Raw genomic sequence first — 18,773 nt, forward strand, 5'->3', positions numbered from 1 at the left:
CTGTGTTGTTTTTCCTAGCAGTAAAAGAGATGGTTCTGTTTATTAAACTGTGCATACCATATGATGCTTCATATTTTTCCATTTGATTTCCTGTAGGGTGATTTCACTTGGAACAGCATGTCAGGGCGCAGTGTTCGGCTGAAGTCAGTTCCCGTTCAAAGCCTCTCGGAGCTGGAGCGTGCTCGGCTGCAGGAAGTGGCTTTTTATCAGTTGCAGCAGGACTGTGACCTGGGCTGTCAGATTACTATCCCCAAAGGTAAGGGCTTGATAAACCACCTCTGCTTAGATTGCTAAGCCACTGACTTCGTTTCACAGCAATAAAAAGGGAGAAAACATTAGATTGTTTATTCCATAGACACTGTCTTCTAGCTCATTTTTGCTTAAATGTAAAAATGACTACTAAAGTTGTTTGTCTGCTACATCCGATTTGGGCCACTGGGGTGGAATCATCTGATCAAGGACAGATGTCTACAGGGTAGATAATCTAAATCAGACCTATTCATGCTAGGATGTCTTGATACTCAGTTGAGAGAAAAAGGCCTTTCTTAACACTTGCTGACATCCAAAAGTACACGTCTATGTGGGTAAGATAGATCATGCTACAGAAGTGGCTTTTTCACTCTCTATTGTATTTCCTCTGGAGGAAGCCAAATATCGCTAGTTCAGACAGACAGTGAAGACATCTGCATCAAATAAGATGAATCCTACCCAAGTTTTCCTAAAGGCAGTGGTGCTTATTTCCTAGAAAACAAGTTAATTTTCAGCAGAAAACATGGAACTCCTAAGGAACAGGAGATCAACTGAAAAGAAGCTCAGCTATCAGAATCCTGATGCAGGATATGTGCATGTAGTAGACCTGTACTTAAGTTTTTGTGGAAGAGATCTAAACCTCACTAAAACTAATGCAACAGTTTCAACTGTTTCCTGTAGGCTGGAGATCAAGCCTAGCAAAGACAGCTGTTGTGCAGCCATCTGCAAATCTGGCTTTCCTGTTGTTTCTTTCCACTTGTTGTATACTTATTTAAGAAATAACAAGAGACGACTGAATTCTCATCTTTGGCTATGAGCAAAGGTACTGTGTGGTAGCACGTACACAGTGATGCCACAGGACCAGTCAAAGTTTCGCAGCAAACAGTTGTGCAGTCTTTGAAAATAACAGTGTGGAAAAGAAAAAATGTGAAAGACATCAGCTTGAGCATTTATCAGCTTTTTAGGATCTGCAGAAAACTCTTGCCAAAGCCAACAAAGTCCAGCTTACCAGTTACAGCAAGGTATCAGTTTGTCATGAATATGATCAATTTCTTCAAGCCCCACCACAACTCCCTTGGTCACTCACAAAATGTTCCATCAATATGAAAACAATTTTACAGGACATTCATAGGGGGAACTGGTTCACTAAGGGCTCTGTAATATTTTCTGGCTGTGTGAGCTGCTGCTGGCAGTTCCAGTGGGAGATGAATGTACAGATATGGAGGTAATACCATCCATGAAAATAGAGTATACGTATTCACAGAATCACAGAATAGTTTGGGTTGGAAGGGACCTTTAAAGGTTATCTAGTCCAATCCCCCTGCAGTGAGTAGGGACATCTTCAACTAGATCAGGTTGCTTAAAGCCCCAGCCTGACCTTAAGTGTTGCCAGGGATGGGGCATCTACCACCTCTCTGGGCAACCTGTGCCACTGTTTCTCCACCCTCATTGTGAAAATTTTTTTTCCTTAGATCTAGTTGAAATCTGCCCTCTTTTAGTTTAAAACCATTACCCCTTGTCCTATTGCAACAGGTCCTGCTAAAAAGTCTGTCCCCATCTTTTTCATGAGCCCTCTTTAAGTACTGGAAGGCTGCAGTAAGATTTCCCTGGAGCCTTTTCCTCTCCAGGCTCACCAACCCCGTCTCTCAGCCTTTCTTCATAGGAGAGATGTTCCATCCCTCTGATCATTTTTGTGGCCCTCTTCTAAACCGTCTCCAACAGGTCCATGTCTTTCCTGTGCTGAAGGCTTCAGAGCTGGACACAGGACTTCAAGAGGGGTCTCACCAGAGTGGGGTAGAGGGACAGAATCACCTCCCTCGACCTACTGGCCACACTTCTTTGGATGCAGCCCAGGATATGGTTGGCCTTCCGGGCTGTGAGCACACATTGCCAGCTCATGTCCAGCTTGTCATCCAGCAGTACCCTCAAGTCCTTCTCGGCAGGGCTGCTCTCAATCCCTTCATCCCCCAGCCTGTACTGATGCCTGGGTTTGCCCCAACCCAGGTGCAGGGCCCTGCACTTGGCCTTGTTGAACCTCATGAAGTTCACATGGGCCCATTCCTCAAGTTGTGCAGGTCCCTCTAGATGGCATCCTGTCCTTCAGGCTTGTCAACTGCACCACCCAGCTTGGTCTTCTCTTCAAACTTGCTGAGGGTGCACTCAATCCCACTACGTTATTGATGAAGGTATTAAGGAGTACTGGTCCCAGTACGGACCCCTGAGGCATGCTGCTCGTCACTGATCTCCATTTGGACATTGAGCCATATTCAGAAACTTTGAGCTTTGGAGAATGAATACTGTTTTTGTGTTGTCCTTGCTGTTTCCTGCTGGAAAGTCCAACTGTCTGGGAAAGCCGCGATCCCTTCCCAGTCAACCCACCCTTCCTCTGCTAGATCCTTTGGAGTCACAGGCAACTTGGCACAGTGCTGCCAGGGCTTGCAGACTAGGAACTGTTGAATCTTTCAGGTTCAGATCACACGCAAGAACAGTTTCTATTTTCACAGCAGATATATATATTTGAGTAAATATATAATGCATAATTAGTATTAGATATATGGAATCTGAAAAGTGTAATTTTAAGCATAATAACTAAATAAGAATAATACAAGTTCTGGTGAAGCAACTTAAAATAAAAGGCACTTCACAAAGCTAGGAACCTGGGCTCCTGTTTCATCTCTACTGCTGGACCCCATCATTTCATGTGTCTTTTGTTTCAGTTTGGATGAGAAATAAATTAGCTATTCACTTTTGCAATTAAGGTTAGATGTACCAGTGAGCTCATTGATAAGAGAGGGATTATTTCATGTTTGTGTACTTGCTCTGAATGACCAGATCATGAATTTTACTGTGGTCTAAGGTATGCAGGGTGAATGAAGAGATGATGCAATTAAATTTTAAAATGTTGTAGTATCATCTGTTGAACGAAGTGAAGGTAATAGCTAGAATTAAGGTACACTTAGTATTTAACTGTCCATCCTGTTTCTAAGTCTAGTACCAATTTTGCTGTATTGCAATAGGTATAAATAATAATCATTCTGTCACTCCATCATGCTACATCTGTGCTGGCACTTTGGTAGGAGAATAAGAATCTACTGTATTCTTAAATTACTACAGGTTGGTTTAGGCCCTTTGCAGAGACACTCTGAAGTCCTCCTCACGTTCCCATCACTCTTGAATGGTGTGGAATGACAACGTATGGTAAGAGGGCACAGGTAGCCATCCAGTTGATTTGCTAATGTCATAGGACTGTGTAAATGGAGAATTTGAAGTTTTAGCAGTGTGAAACTGGCTTGGGCACTTTGGGCATGCAGGAATAAAAATAAAATAAAACAAAACTCCATCACAGCCATATGTACCTCAAGTTAAAAACAGACTGAAGGCTGTTAAACATTTTCTGTTTAAAAAAAAGAAAAAAAAAAAAGAACTAGTACTGTTTGAGAGAGCTGGAGGAGGTCTGGAGAGATCTGGGCATAGAAAGATGTGCTCTACAGCTCTCCTGCTTCAGAGAGTGCCACATGAAAACATTCAGGAGCAGAGGTTAGTGTTAGAAAATCTATGTGTTAGAAAATACAGAAAGCTGTTTTAAAAGTTGGGATTCTTTGTGGTTCTTTGACTGTTCTTCAAAACTGGCGAGTGAATGACATTAGAACATGCTTGTGCCTGCTAGGCATTTGATGCTTCCTGCAGGCATTTGAGTAATTACATTTACTGGCATAGGTATTGTGGCAAGTAAAAATTCATTGTTCTTGGGTAACAAGTGTTTGTGCCAAACAGGTTTGCATGGAAGTTAAGTCAGAGTACAGAAGCATCTGCCTTACCTTTACAATCACAGTCATGCCATTATTGGTTGCTCCTTCATAACGCTTGGGTTCTCCCATGCTCAGAAGCCCCCCTTGTCACAGCAACTGCAGTTAGTTAGCCCTCCTAGGGCATATCTGGCTATTCCCACATTTGCAGAGGAATGCATAGAATGTACTACCTCTCCTCAGCTGTATTGCAGCCATTACCATTAACGAAGCACATTACTGACATCTCTTAGTTAAACATCTTGTGGTCACAGAGAGGGACCACCTCCCGCAGGAATTTATTTAACCACCATGTTATTTAAAATATGCTATGATTGCACTGCAGCAGGCAGTTAGAATAAATTCAAATTGGTCAAGAGTTATTATTTTTTATATGTATGACAGAGGAGATGCTTCAGGTTTGTTTCTGGTTCTCTTGTTTTTCTGCTTCATATCTGTCTTTCAGATTCTGTAATCAACATCTTTTTCAGCTCCCATGTTGCCCCTCAATCTGCCACCAGAAATTAGACCAAGAGTTGTTTATCCTTGCTCTGGGTTAATGTGTTAAATTGTAAGAGGCTATCGTTTCCAAGCAGAGCATTGCACAGTTTCTTTACTGATTCAATTACTCTGTGGAAGATTTTTAATTTGCTGTCTGACATTCTGAATGGCACAATAGTACAATTCTGTTGACACTTCTTTACAGCTGCTGTTTAGAATATACCGTGTTTTTATCATTTCAGGGAAGTCAGTCTTCTCTTTACAATAGGAGAAAAAAACCTGTGATGAAATTCACTTTATGTGCTTATGTTTTGGTGACCTTCGAATTATGTGTGTCCTTGCATGCAAGTAGTGAGAAAAATGAACCTTTTAAAGCTTGTCTTCACAAAAAACGTGGTGACTCACGTCAGGTAGCTTTTTCAAAGTAAAATTTGGATCGGAGCAGGAGGGGAGCTCATTTTCTTCTGTTCATAGGCTCCAGGTATCTCTTGAGCAAAGGAGGTATTGAATAAGGTTTGATTGGATCAGTTTCTTAAATACCTCATGGCTATAACTTTCTTCCCTTTCACAGTCCTGTCCCACTTCACTGCACCTGTGTTTGGGAGAACTGATAGGCACTGATAGGGCTTTATCAGTTATAGCAAACGAGGAATTAGGGCTCCAACCCTAACTCAACTCCTCAAGCACCTGCCTGGATTTTAAGGTACGATGTGAACCTGTTGGTAGGGACTTGAATAATATTTGGCAGTCGGGTGTCACAGTCACAGTTTTCACCTTGCTTGATTCAAGAAGAGACAGTGAGTACTCATGTTCTCACCAGCCCGCAACAGGGATGTGCTGCTGTCTTCACAGCTTTGCAGTGGGGCTGAGAATAAGCGGGGCAGGGGTGGAAGCTCAGTACTAATTCTGCTTAGGTAGGTGTGCGTTTACCAGTGGGACATGCAAACATAAAGCATGGCTGAGCTGCTTTTTGTGGTCACTTGTTAAGAAGCTAAATAAGGGGGAGATATGTGGATAATTAGGAAATAATGAAGCTTCTATAAATACTGCCATGGAAAAAGAGAAGATGAGAGGGTCACTAGAAAGTAAGCTTGCAAATTGTTGAATCTGCACGGCCTATATTCTGAGACATCTGTAGGCATTGACTTGTGAAAATTAGGGAAATATCTATCGAGAAGTGGGTATGTAGGTACTACCAGTGTTCAGGGAAGTAGACGTGCTGTAGCTGGATTATTATAGAAAGCTTGACCATCCCATGAAAGTCCTCAAAAGCGTTATTTGAAATTGGCTTAGATGTGATGTAGCACATGATTAAGCTCATAGGACTGTAAGCTGACCAAAGACTTATAAAGAGTGGCTCATGCTGAATGGCAGGGCATCTGAGTGAAAATAAGGGCCAAACTGGATACTCGGCAGATAGAAGTTTGTAATTCTGTCTGCTTCTTTTTTGTTTGACCTGGCAAATTGTACAGATTGAACTATTGGGCCTGGATTTCTCATACACTGGTTTCTCATTTCTTCTTTGAAAACCAATGTCTTGGAAGGGAAGGACAATGTAGGAATGTGGCTGCAGGAAGAACAGGTAGGGTCTGTGCATCTTTCTGGCCCAGTTCCCTACAGTGCTGTGTGCCCTGGAGCTGCCGTGTGCCACAGGGCCAGCCCCTCCTCACCTCTGTGAAAGAGGCCTCTCTGTGGTCATTAAACTGATGCGATAACCACTGTCCACTGAGTCCGGCTATCTTTGTTATTCCTACAGGTTGGGTGAAGTCCTGACTTTTCATCTGAGTTTTGGCCTTTTCTGACGTTGATGTTCATGATAGCTACTGTACTCGTGAGGAACTTTTGTTGATCTCAGTAGTGCAGAAGCAGGGGAGCAATAGATGCTTTCTCATGTGTTCGTTTACCTGTAGAGTGACAAGCAGAAATTTGGCTAATAACTCTAGTAAACTCAGATAGAAATGGCACCTTTGCTTCTGATCTTTTTGACAGCAAGTTTTTGACTTCTGATCTACCTTTTTTAATAAAAATAGCCATATTCAAATCCCCCTATATCAACGATGTTTTCTGTTTTACGGAATTTATTTGTTGCTACTTTGTCCCTTGTGACAGCACAAAGCGGGGTGTGTTTTCTTCATAGTGTCAACAAAGACTAATGGAAAACAGTTGATGTTTATTCACGTGAATAAATCTCTTACAATTCCAGAAGTTGCTCAGTTATATTTCTCACTGGTAATATTGTCCTATGCTGTAGCCACACAGACAACATTGCTGCACAGTAAGCATCTTGGTATAATTAGCTAAATTGCACTATTACTGCAATAACAGTCCAGCTACCTGCGTTGTCCTGGGATGCAAAAGCAGCATGTCATGTATATGTCTGTACAGCAAAATAGAAAACTCACATGCTGTTATCACACCAAGTGTAATCTCCAAACCTCTGGGGAAGGTGGTGACTAGCAGAGGACTCAGAGTTATGAGCACACAGAAGTCTTGTGGGCTAGGAATTTCCCCCAGGGAGTTTCCATCCTCCTTCCTCTTGCCTCTTCTGTAGCCAAATACAGATAGGTGTCTTGATAAAGGAGAAGAACTAATGCCTGAAGTTATATCTGGGAAAAACAATTTAGTAAGTGCTGCTGACTACTCAAAAGTGCATATGATATTCTTCCATTGAATTTATTTGAAAAATCATAGACAAACCGGGGGGGATTTCTGGACAAGCGCCAGAGAACAGCTCTGTTGCTACTCACGTCTGTTTAATACTGTTTTTACTTTTATAAAGCCGAGGTGTCACCAAGAGTGCTTGCTACCACAGTACTGCCCAGGATTGCTTTTAGAAGAAAACATTCCACTTACTCTTGCCCAACCCTGGCTGGTCAGGCTGGGACAGAGCTTCAGTAGGAAGCTTTTGGGAAGAGGGAGTGAAGGCATTGGTTCAGCAGAGAAGAAAGAAAATCATCTTAACAGATGATAGGGAAGAAGTAGATAAGATTTTCTTCTTTTACACAAAATTGCTGTAACCTATTCAGAGGCTTTATATTTGTATTATAAAAGCATGCTACATGTTGCCACTTGTGATTGATTATTTTGCTCTTTGTGGGTAGATGATCATTTGTTACCAATTCATATGCTGCCTCCTACTTCGGGAGCACACGCAGCCTGCCTCAGTGTCTCAGCTTCTGTAGGAAGAAACCAGTAGGCAGGTAATCATACCAGTAGGTACCAGTTTTTCTCACACAGAGTTTGTGAGTGATTGTGCAATGGTTCAAGCATAGCAACTCAGAGCACACCAGACCAAACTGCTCCCTTTTTCTCTCGCCAACTTGTTAATTGTCAGATGACGACAACGGTGCTTCCGAGAGTTACCAGGCTAAATTAGCAAGATGTTGTAGGGGCATATGCATTGCCATAGCCCACACAGTACAACTTGGACTCAAAACTGACTTCAGACACCAAGGAGAGAGAACAGGCACACAGAGCACATACCTGCTTTGTGTTAGCTTTGTTTTGATTTGTTTTGACAAGCTTGGGGCAGCCTATGATTATTCATTAAGACGTCAAACAAAAATTGTGAAGCTTTTTCATATAAAATATATATATATATATCAGCCTGGAGACTACTGCTTTGCAACTGAATATTGCAGCTGCATGTTTGAAATTACCTGCTGGAAAGTACTTTTCATGGGCTGATAACAAAAAAATAAAAAGAGGGTCACATTTATTTTTCTGCTGAAAGGTGGTCATTGCAGTAGTTACAACTAGGACAACTACCTGTGTTTTTATTGCACTCATACATTATAGCTCCAGCTATGAATCAAGGCTTTGTTTTGATATACACAACTGTGCAGTGGTTTTGGCCGCCAGAACTTCATCTCAGCACAAATCGGGGGCAAGGGAACAGTGAGCGAGACCCAGACATGTGTGAATGGGTTAACCCCCGATGGGCTTCTCAATACAGAGGAAGTGGTGACTGGCAGGATGAGCCGTGATACTTGCCCCTCAGTTCCAAGAAGGGTTCAACAAACCGAAAGACCTTCTGCTTTTAGGATAGTGCTGCCCCTTGCCCTGCTGATTTGTGGATTGAATTGTCCCTTGAATTCCATAATAAGAATATGAACTCAAAGAGCGGATCATGTTATAGCTGTGTTTCATTTTAGTTTAGCAGATTTATGCGCTTAAGGTAGCATCAGCAGATCTATCAGGTTAAGCTTACAGAATTGATGAGGCCTCTTGATATCCTAATGTTCATCCTTAAGTGGATGACACATTCAAAGTGACTCTTGAAGATGGGGAAGGTGAAGATACTGAGAAGGACCAGGAATCAGAAAAGGTTCTTGTGATGAAGAACGTTGTAGCACTAGCCAATTATGAGACCTTGAGGTAGCAGAAAACTACTTAGAAAAAGTTTTACCCTTTTTATTCTCAAAAAAAGGGGTAAGAAATGAAAATTTATACTGAATTTTGCTATTAAAGTTTGGAAATATTAATTTAACGTGGATGGAGCAGGCTTTGAGTCAGCAAGGGGAATATATTATCTAGGTTTTGCACAGACCTTCACAGAATTTCACTGTTTTCCTTATTAAACATTTTTGGTTCTAACCTCTTAAATTATTTTGGGCCAGAATTTCAGCTGTGAGAAAATTGATGTGGGAGCTTTTGTTTGTTTGTGTACTAGATCAGAGGCCTGGCTGGGCACGCTCAGTTTTGAAGTACTACTAGGCAAGAATCCTAGAAGTATCTTTTTTTTTTTTTTTTGGATGTCATTCTTTTCTTATAATTAATAATAATGAGTCCTAGTATTAACCCGTGTTTCAGTAGAGTATTACAGGGATGCTATCAAACACTTTTTGTAGGAAGACTATTAGCACAAGAGTTCAGTCTCATATCTTCAAATTGATCTGGTAAAATATCTTTGTTCCAGTCTCGTCTTCCAATTGCAAGATGGATGTATCTACAATTGAGTATTGAGGTTATGTGTTGGCCCAGGACTCTTGACAGATCAGATGCGACAGATTGCAGTACATGCAGTAGGTTGGGCTAAGGCCAGAACATCCATCTCTGATGAATTATATTGCTTTTGTTGGCTTTGGTCACAACCTTACTGTTATGTTGACGTAGTGTTTTAGTTTCAACATGCACCACATACCAAAGTATATTTACACTTTGGTGCAAGTGTTGCACATGGTTACTTTGTACCTTTGGGTTTATTTTAATGTTTCTCAAATGTTTTGGAGTGAAAATCCAAAGGTGAACCACAGAATTTGTCTTCACTTTCCAGAACTAACAATAAACATGTTACCCAGCTATTTTAGCAAGCGTACCAAAAGAGTTTAGGTGCCTTTACTAAGAAGACTGTTCACTGTGTTGATGACACCTATGACAGGAATGTATATCCACGCAGTTTCTTATCGTTAACAGCAACTATATCATACACAGTAGTTTCAGTAATTACAGCAAATGTTACACTTTCTGAGGGAATTGGGTTTTTTTAGACTTACTGGGTCATCTGGGGAGAGGTGGTAATTGTTAATTTTACTGCCAAATCTAGTTCTCGGTTCATTTGATTAGTTGTAATGAATATGATCTAAGGTTGGATTTAGAAACCTAAATGGAGTCCCGGGCATTTAAGGGAAGATGTTGCTTACGCTGCTTGAAGACATGCTGTTGTACCTTTTTGCATGCAAGTTCTGTATCCAGTTCCACCAGGTGTGTGATGCTGTGTATCTGCTCACGCGAAGCGAGCAGTGCTCTCCTGTATGACTTGCTTTAGTAAGATGAATTTGAAGGAGCGGGGCTGGATAAGTGTGTGATTGCAGACTGAGCACTGAGACAACCCCATCTCTGAAATGGAAGAAAACATACATAGTTAGGCTTTCTGAATTTTTATTGTTCGTTCGTGCACTTTGCCCCCAATACATTCCAGTTAAGCTCTGAATAAAAATGGGAATTCAGAGTTATGCATTCTCCACTTCTTGTTTATTTTGGCAGGGAGTAGTTTTTTGGATCTGTTTTTTGCTTACATTACTCGTCATTGTATCTCACTATCCATTTTCCTTAACACTGAGAGTGACTATGATTTTTATCTGGACTTGCATTTTTGTGAGGGCTCCAAAATGCTCATTGTTTTTAATCACTGACCGTGTTATGTACTTTGTAGGCTGTTGTAACAGTGGAAAGCATCTAAGTAAACTGTAGCCTATACTTTGAGGAGCTGTGGGATTACAGACTAGATGCTTTTGAGTTGGCATCAGTATGTCTTTTAAGTGAAGAGGCTTATTACCGACCCTCTTAATGCCAACCTCTAACAGTAGATTTTCTTTCAATATAGTAGTGTTCATGAAGATTATGTGAAAGACAAGCAAGACTGTGAGCTAAATTCTGCTCCTTTATGCTACATTAGTAAATCTTGGCTATACTATATCAGGCTTACTGTATCAGACTTGGTCAGAGATGAAAACTGTGTATCTTGCCGATTTTTAGATGGAAGCTTCCCTCCTCTGCAAATTCAAATTTTCCATGGAAACATGGATTTTTCTGAGGGTTTTTTTTTCCCTCCTGGGAAAATAAAAACAGTATCTCTCAGTCTGGAAAAAAGAAAATAAAATTGACTTAATGTTTTAAGCTAGGAGAAGTCCCAGCTGCTGCAGGGTAGAGATTGTAAGAGCACGCAGCCTTGCACTCTGCTACACAGGAGTTTGTCAAAGTGAAGATGACGAGAGCTTTTCCAGACAGGGAGATAACCAAGCCAAAAAAACCCATATTTTTTTTCTCCCAATAAGGAAATTTGCAGAAATTTCTTCTTGTGATTTTTTTTTTTTTTTTCCAAATTTGACTTTTTGCCACCATTGAGACAAGAACAAAATGGAAATACATGAAGCTTGCGAGAATGTAATTTTTCTAACGGTAGAATAGGAATTAATTTATTATCTTCAAAACTTAAGAAAGTTTTTCATGATCTCTTCCTTTTTTAAATTTTGCTGAGGCAGCTTTATAATGAAGGACTCTTATGTAATGTTCAGCAAATTGATTTCCAAGATTCTCTTGCATCACATAGCGGGTTTTACATGTCTGTTTACATCAGGAAGACTTTATTCAGTGTATCTATTCTGTCAGCTAGAGGCAAGCTAATATTTTAAAAAGCAAACATTTTTACTCACTACAAAACTCACTACAAACAGACGTTGTTTGTCTTTTTAATAATTAGTTTGTATTTTGATAAATAGCTAGGAGCTTTGATCGAGATGCAGCATGCATTTTCTTCAGTGCTATATGAATACAGAAGTAGAAAATGCTAGGCTGCTCAGTGAAATCAACGGCACCGTTAATATGAACATGGAAAAATTATAAAAGAAAGACTGGTGTAACTTGCGAGAATCTACCTGTTTTTGTAGGTGTGTTTTGTGAAGGTGGAGGAAGGGTATGGGGACAGGGATGGACATTGAAGGAACGCTTTGCTGCGGAGCTCGTTGGGCAGGATTGCTGAAAGGCAGGAGTCCTTCCGTGGGTGTCACAATGAAGGGAAGAGATCTTGCTGAACTCCAAAGATAAATAGGGAAATGCTACAATCCACATTTCCATATGCAAATGTCATGAGACATAGTTACCAGAGGTGGAATCATGACCAGAGGTCTTCATCGTTAGGGCAGTTGCTTATTTAGATGCTGACTGTTGTGGGTTTAGGGTACTGCTCTTGCAAATCCAGATCCGGAGGCTGCTGCGTGCATACAATGGGATGTGAAGTCCCATTGAGCTTAGAAATTTCTTCTAGACATAGAAGAATTCCTGTCTAATGTAATTTCCTTAATAGTACACTTGGAATAGTTAATGGCTATAAGTACATATAAATACATTCAGTATTTTGTCTGTATTAGTGTGCTGCATGGAAATCTCAGCTTCTGTTTTAAAATGTTACTCATGACCGTTGGCCGTATTGAAAAGTTCAGACACATGGCCTGAGTGAACCAGTGTTAGGAAGCAAAATGCACATACAGAGGCTCTAAAACACTGTGTTTTTTTGCAAAATTAGGTGTATTTGGTTATTTTTGTTTGTTTTCTAAGTCTTTGTGAGAACACTAGTGTAAAAGAGGTATTCTTGATCATGTTCTGCCAAATCTGTCGTTAGTACTTGATGTAGTACCGGCCCTTTGTTTTTGAACACTCAAGTAGGCTGTCCTGTGCTTTGCACATAATCTGCTAAGTGTGTGGTGATTATATAGCGACTTAAAATTTTGTACTTTTTTACAATTCAAAGCCAAAGAATAAATACGAATAAATATATCCCATGTGAGAAGCTTTTGAACCTTTATTAAGAATACTGACATGGCAGCCTACTAACTTGCATGTTCTACTTGTCTTTGGCAGAGATTTGCTTTAACATGTCTATTCTTCTGGTATACATCTTTTAGAAATTTAGATGGAAAATCAGATTTCTTTCTGCTATCTTACGTGTATTGCTCCTTTCAAAAGTGCATTAGGGAAGTATTTCTGATGAGGATTTCTTCTTGCCTTAGGTAGAAGAGTTAGTTTCTAACATTTCTTCAAAGGCATGGTTTCAGTGGACTTGTGGTTGGTGCCAGGCATGTAAGATATGTCTCTAAATAGCGATTAGGAAAGATAAGGTGACTACAGATAGATCTATTTTATCAGAGCTGCCGTACTATATCTATCTCTGTGTTAGGCTTTTACATTGAAAAGGCTACCTCGAGATTTAATGGACACCTAATCTCCTGCTGGAGGTTTTTAAGAATAGATTAGACAAGTGTCTATATGACTATTTCTGTGCAAGAAGTCAACCCAAGTGTTCTCTCCAGAGCTCATTTTGCCTTTTTTCTGTGTGGTTTACATTTTCAACACCTGTTCCTGTTTATTAATAAAAAAGTATGTAAGCTAGATGATTGATGATACAGAGGACAGACAATTATTACAATGAAACATTATTAGAAAAAAGATCTGTTGGTCATTTTTCAAAAGGGTAGCACCTCAGTTACTGGGGCTACTGACCTGTCCGGTGGGAGACCTTCGACACCATGATTTCACTTCCTTGCACTAAAGGCTCCTGTCATTTCGTTTCTTCATCAAGGCTCTGAGCAGGAATATAGTGGACTAGTTTAATTAGTCCTGGAGGGAGCAAGTTATGAAGGCCGTTTCATTTTCTTGCAGAGTATGAAGGGTTCATAAACAACAATGCGATGGTCAGAAGACAGTGGGGACCTGGCTGCCCCAAACCACCTCTGTGACCACCGGCAAGTCCCCTGAATTCCAGAGAGTTGGGGGAATTTCCTCTTCATTGAAGAGCTCGACCCATGCTCACACCGAGAGCAACCTGGGGGAAAGCTCTAAGGGAGATGTAAAGAAGCTTGGTTACTCCTTCACCTGCCAGTACAGGCATGCAAGCCCGCTTACCAATACACAAAGAGTTCAGTGCCAGCTAAGTGTTGGCAATTTAATGTCTGGTCTGCCCCTAGCCAACCCCATACTGTGGGAAATAAAGATAATTCTCCTTATCAAATCAAGGGTCACTTTGACTAGGAATGGCATCAAACTACACTTTCCCTTCCATATGATAAAACACTTTTTATTTAGGTAACTGATGCCGGGAGACAGTCAATTTTCCTCTGCACCCAGTGGACTGAAGGCAGTTTTAGAGCTATTTGAAATTTTTCTTATCTCAGACTACAGCATCAAGGCTCTTGTGTGTTTGGGATTTGGTGTTTTGATTTTTTTTTTTTTTCAGTACAGCTAAAATATTTTCTTTTACTGTAGTTGTTTTGATGTAGTAGTGTAGACAGTTTTTGACCTATTTTACTGTCAGTTATGAAAGCACTTCAAGCAGGGTATCTTGTTCAGTCTTTTTCAAAGCTTTTAAAACTCTGCCCATCATTGTGGTTTCTGAGTGTCTTCCATGTAGAGAGAAGGACAGCAGCAAAGTCCCTGATGTACTACAGTCTAAGTTAAGAACTTGCCTACCTTTTTAGTTTGGAGGAACTCCTGCCACATTAAAGATACTGCCACAATGTGTGAAAAAATACAGTGTCTGTATTTTGTCTTGTACCGCCTACTTAGTGTTTCCTGAATCCTGTCATGAGTCTCAGTGTAGCAAATATTGCCCTGAAGTGTAGAAGGAGTGGTTCCCTCTAATTTCAGTATACCTGGAGACATTTTTTTACTTCCAGTACTGACACAAGGCATATGCTCAATCAAGAGACCTTCCTGGAGAAAAATGTGTAGCAAATTACCCTTTGGCCCACTCTCTCTGTTGTTTCTTTTGTTGTTATTGTTTGTTGGTGGTGTGGTGGGGGTTTGTTTGTTTGTTTTCTTTTTTAGAATTTTTATTTTATTAGAGTACTACGATTTATGGCTTATGACACAGGAAATCCTGTGCTAATCTAGGCACTGAAGCAAGCAGAGCTTTGTATTAGTTGAGAATCTGACTCTGTCTATGCACAGGGAAGTCAGACCTGGTGTCCTGCATCTTCATCTGTTCTCCCTTTCCAGGGATTCACCTGCTTTTTGCTACTCTGCAGTGAAAGCCACAGAAGGGTAGACAAGGGCATTTGGCCCTTCTTTGTAATCCTCTAAAGGGCTGCCAGGTAGCTTTGCATGCTTGTTTGAGTAAGTTATTTCCATCGTCCCTTCTATATGTGGAAGCAGGAGCAGCAGTTTCCCTCATCCTACCATAAAAAAGGGTTTGAGCAACTATTTATTTTCATGTCAAAATGAGTTGGTTTCCTTAGGTCCAGCTAAAGGTGTAGCAAATAGCAATAAGGTCCAAAACAGTTAGAGTTTAATGTTCTGATTTTTTCGTTTCCTCCATAGAACTTGCTGAGTATGTTGTTCCTCAGAGGTCATGTAGAACAGACATTTTAAGTGTATTGATAGGTAAAAAAGTGTTATTTAAATTATCTAAAACTATATATTTTTTCACTGCAGTAATGGCAAATAAGCTGAAAAGATTTTTTTCAACTTTTCACACACAATTGGTATATCACCTTTGCCTTCAGAACAGATGTACAGCACCAAAAAAATCTATTAATATCTGGCAAGCAAATTATGGAGGGTTATTTTTTTTGTAAAAAATTTGTATCAGAATCGCAAAAGGTTATTTTAAAATGATACTTGATGAATAAAACTCAGGTCCCTGTAGGGATGCAGCTTTCTTTTGATACAGGTGAGGTTTCCAGCATTTTTGCCTTCTAGGCAGGTGCCACAGCAACTTATGAATACTTCCTAGATAAACAATTTAATTCATATACCAGTATGGCTGAATTCTTACTGTTCCACAGTAAAGAGATTGTGTATAATGTAGGATTTAAACTTCCAGCAGCTGCATCACTTAAACCTGCACATTTGGACTTTGTAATTCATCCATGTTTCATTTTAAGGATCATTAAGTAATGCCTTAGCCCAAAGGGATTGAAGCCTGTATCCAAAGAAGATGCACTAACCGCAGGTTACCAGAGAGTCTGATGGGATGAGGAAGAAGAGAATGAAAAGCACACTTTTGTCTGAGGGTTGTGGGTTTTCTCAAGTGGTGGTATTGTATACATTGAGTATTGCTGAGAACGCAGTTTTCTGAGCAGTCGGCTTTCCTCACGCCTCGCCCCATTTCTCGCCGTTGCCCTGAGAAGGGTTTGGGTCAGGCAGCACTCCTGCCCAGAGGGCTGCAACGCTCCGGCTCTGGTCCCACCTGTGTGCAGCCCGTGGGGATGAAGAATGGGCTTTGACTTCAGCTCTGGCCTTTTCACACTGTTTCTTCTGCCGTATACACATTCAGCAGGAGCTTCCTGGAGAGGGAAATGCTGAAGCTTGTTTGCTGCCTCGGAGAAAGCAGCACGTAAGAGGTAAGCTGCCTCTGGGCACGTTTGTGTTGCCTGTGGTGGGCAGCCTGAACCTGGCTCCGTGGGCTGAGGTGGGCACGTGTGAGCCAGCTGCCACGTGGAAGGTCATGGCTGCAACTGAGGGATGTGCTTGAACAAGGACGGCTTTTCTTCCATTAGCTGCAGGCTGACAAGCACACAGGAGTGCTGATTTAAGTCAAGGTGAAATAAAGAGAGCAATGTAGGCCGTAAAGAGAAGCAGCGTGAGAAACAGGGAGACAGTCCAAGGCTTCTGAAGGATTATAGTAATCTGCATCACTGATGGAGATCTTGTGTGTACTGCTGAGGACAGGTGAAAGGGAGAGCAAGAGTGATGGGAAATACCTGTAGGCTCAGCCCTTCTGTTTTCATGCTGCTTTATATGCCAATATCTTGGCATAAACTAGCTTCTGGTTCTCTGGTTGAAATTGTTTACCTTCCACGTGTGCTGCAGCTGGCAGTGCTTTGGAAGTTGCTGCATGGGGACAGAGCATTTCAACAACACGTTAATCTAAATAATTATTTCAAGATGGACTTTTATAGTCACAGAAATGGATCAGTAAAACCAGCACCCTCTTCTTCAGTAGAGGATCTCCCTGTGTGCATTTAGCAGCAAATTTGCTTTGTATAGTGACCCAAAGAAGCAGCTTCAACCACAAACACGGTGCAGCTGTCAATGAGTGAAGCGCAGTCTCATCTTTATTGTGCTCTATCAACAGAATTTAGCAGTGTTTTTTTGATTACAGAGTCTCTATTACTTTCCGTATTGTGCAGGCAAGAGAGACTATAGCTTACGTTCAGCTCGCAGGCTGAGCACTGGAGGCTGGCATGTGGGAAATGTGTCACTCTCGCTGAGTGAAATGAACCAGCAAGTCCCCAAGAGAGGTCCAGCTTGGTGCTTTGTGGTGCCGTTGGTAGTAATTTTCAGAACAGAATGGATTATACTTTTAGAAAATACTTTTTTTTTTCTTCCTTTTAAATGCAATTAGATCCAATTACTAATGTCTATTAAGGGAAAATGGCCATGAATGTAACTACTATGAAGAAGCAGTTTAGAAATCTCACAATATCAACGTTTTCGTCCACTTCTGTTTTGGTAAATGAGCTATGGGTATGATATTAATCTCTCACATAAATCCTCACTTTTTGCTGTGTGAAAATAACCCTTAATTGTAGAACATGACAAATTTTCTTCCCTAAATGGATGAGAAACACAACTCTCATAAGCAAAGGAAGTTGCCGATAGATGGGATGGGGAGTTCTCTTTACTCAGTAACCCCATAGGCAACAGAAAATATCCTTTGCCAAAAACCCACTGAGTTAAATTGCTTTACAGTCTCTGTATGAATTTATGAATAATGTTTTTGATTAATAAAAAAGTGTCCTTGAACGTAAGTAACATAAAAGGAACGTCCATTCTTGTAGATAATCCACAGGCACATGTATAAGGAAAGAAGGTGCTGAAGAATTGTTCACTTCAAGCATATTGACAGGTCACTTTCCATGATCTGAAGCCTAGTACTATAATACTGTCATAAAAATGACTTAGAAAGCTCAGGTGCTGTTGTATTTTTTGCTGCATATTATATTATTTATGAAAAACATATTGGATAAGGGCTTCACAGTGTAGCGACTATGATGTGACATAGTATAAAACTGGTGGCCAAGAGTTCCTGCACGTTAATTCAAGGTGTGCCACTAACTACATCATCTTGAACAAATTCCCTATACCTAATTTGTGATGCTTTTGCTTATGCTGAGCAATGCCTGTGCCTAGCAAATAGACTTGCTGATTTCTGTAACTTTAAAATGAGTAAAGTGGTAACGGAAATAAATAATAGTAACAGGATGCAGCCTGCTCTCTCTCTCTTTGAGTCATATATGGTGTTGGTAGGTGGTCTTGTGCAAAGCAACAGAGCAATCTGTTATTAAAAAAATGCAAAGTTCTCTTTCTTTCCTTTTTTTAACTTCTAGAGATTAATTTTTTTCTATCCTCAGCATGAAAATGGCTTCTTATTACCTGGATTGTAGAACCGTGGTCTCATTTTGAATGAAATTAAGCCCTGAAATGGGCTATGTAAAATCTGCGATTGGAGAGTGTAACTGCTAGTTAAATGGTGTTAGTGATGACACTGTGGGTAAATTTCAACCTTAGCCCAAAAGTTCAAAAATAGTAATCTCAGAAGTCAAACTCTTCAGTTTTTTTCCAAAGTCTGTATATCACTGCAAATACTCTCGTGTTTTGTAGGCTGTGGTTCACTGAGAGAGTCCTAAAAAGATGACCTAATTTTTCAAATAGAAAAGTCTTTTTGGCATTAACTGAACCTGGAAGTTCTCACCACTTCGGAAAAACAGGTCATGTAGCAATTTAACATGCACTCAGAAG

The 18,773-nt window shown here is 40.5% G+C and overlaps 1 protein-coding gene across 1 annotated transcript in view; it reads left to right on the forward strand.

Annotated features, from left to right (window-relative positions):
* The window catches only part of ARHGAP6 (Rho GTPase activating protein 6), a 346,729-nt gene that overhangs the window by 283,093 nt on the left and 44,863 nt on the right, over positions 1–18,773 (forward strand). Inside the window, exon 2 of the mRNA XM_082003267.1 lies at positions 97–256. Coding sequence (XP_081859393.1) covers positions 97–256 — 160 coding nt within the window. The remainder of the gene's footprint in view (positions 1–96; positions 257–18,773) is intronic.

This window comes from Phaethon aethereus, assembly GCF_964289735.1.
Source record: "Phaethon aethereus genome assembly, chromosome: 1".
NCBI classification, from domain to species: Eukaryota; Metazoa; Chordata; class Aves; order Phaethontiformes; family Phaethontidae; genus Phaethon; species Phaethon aethereus.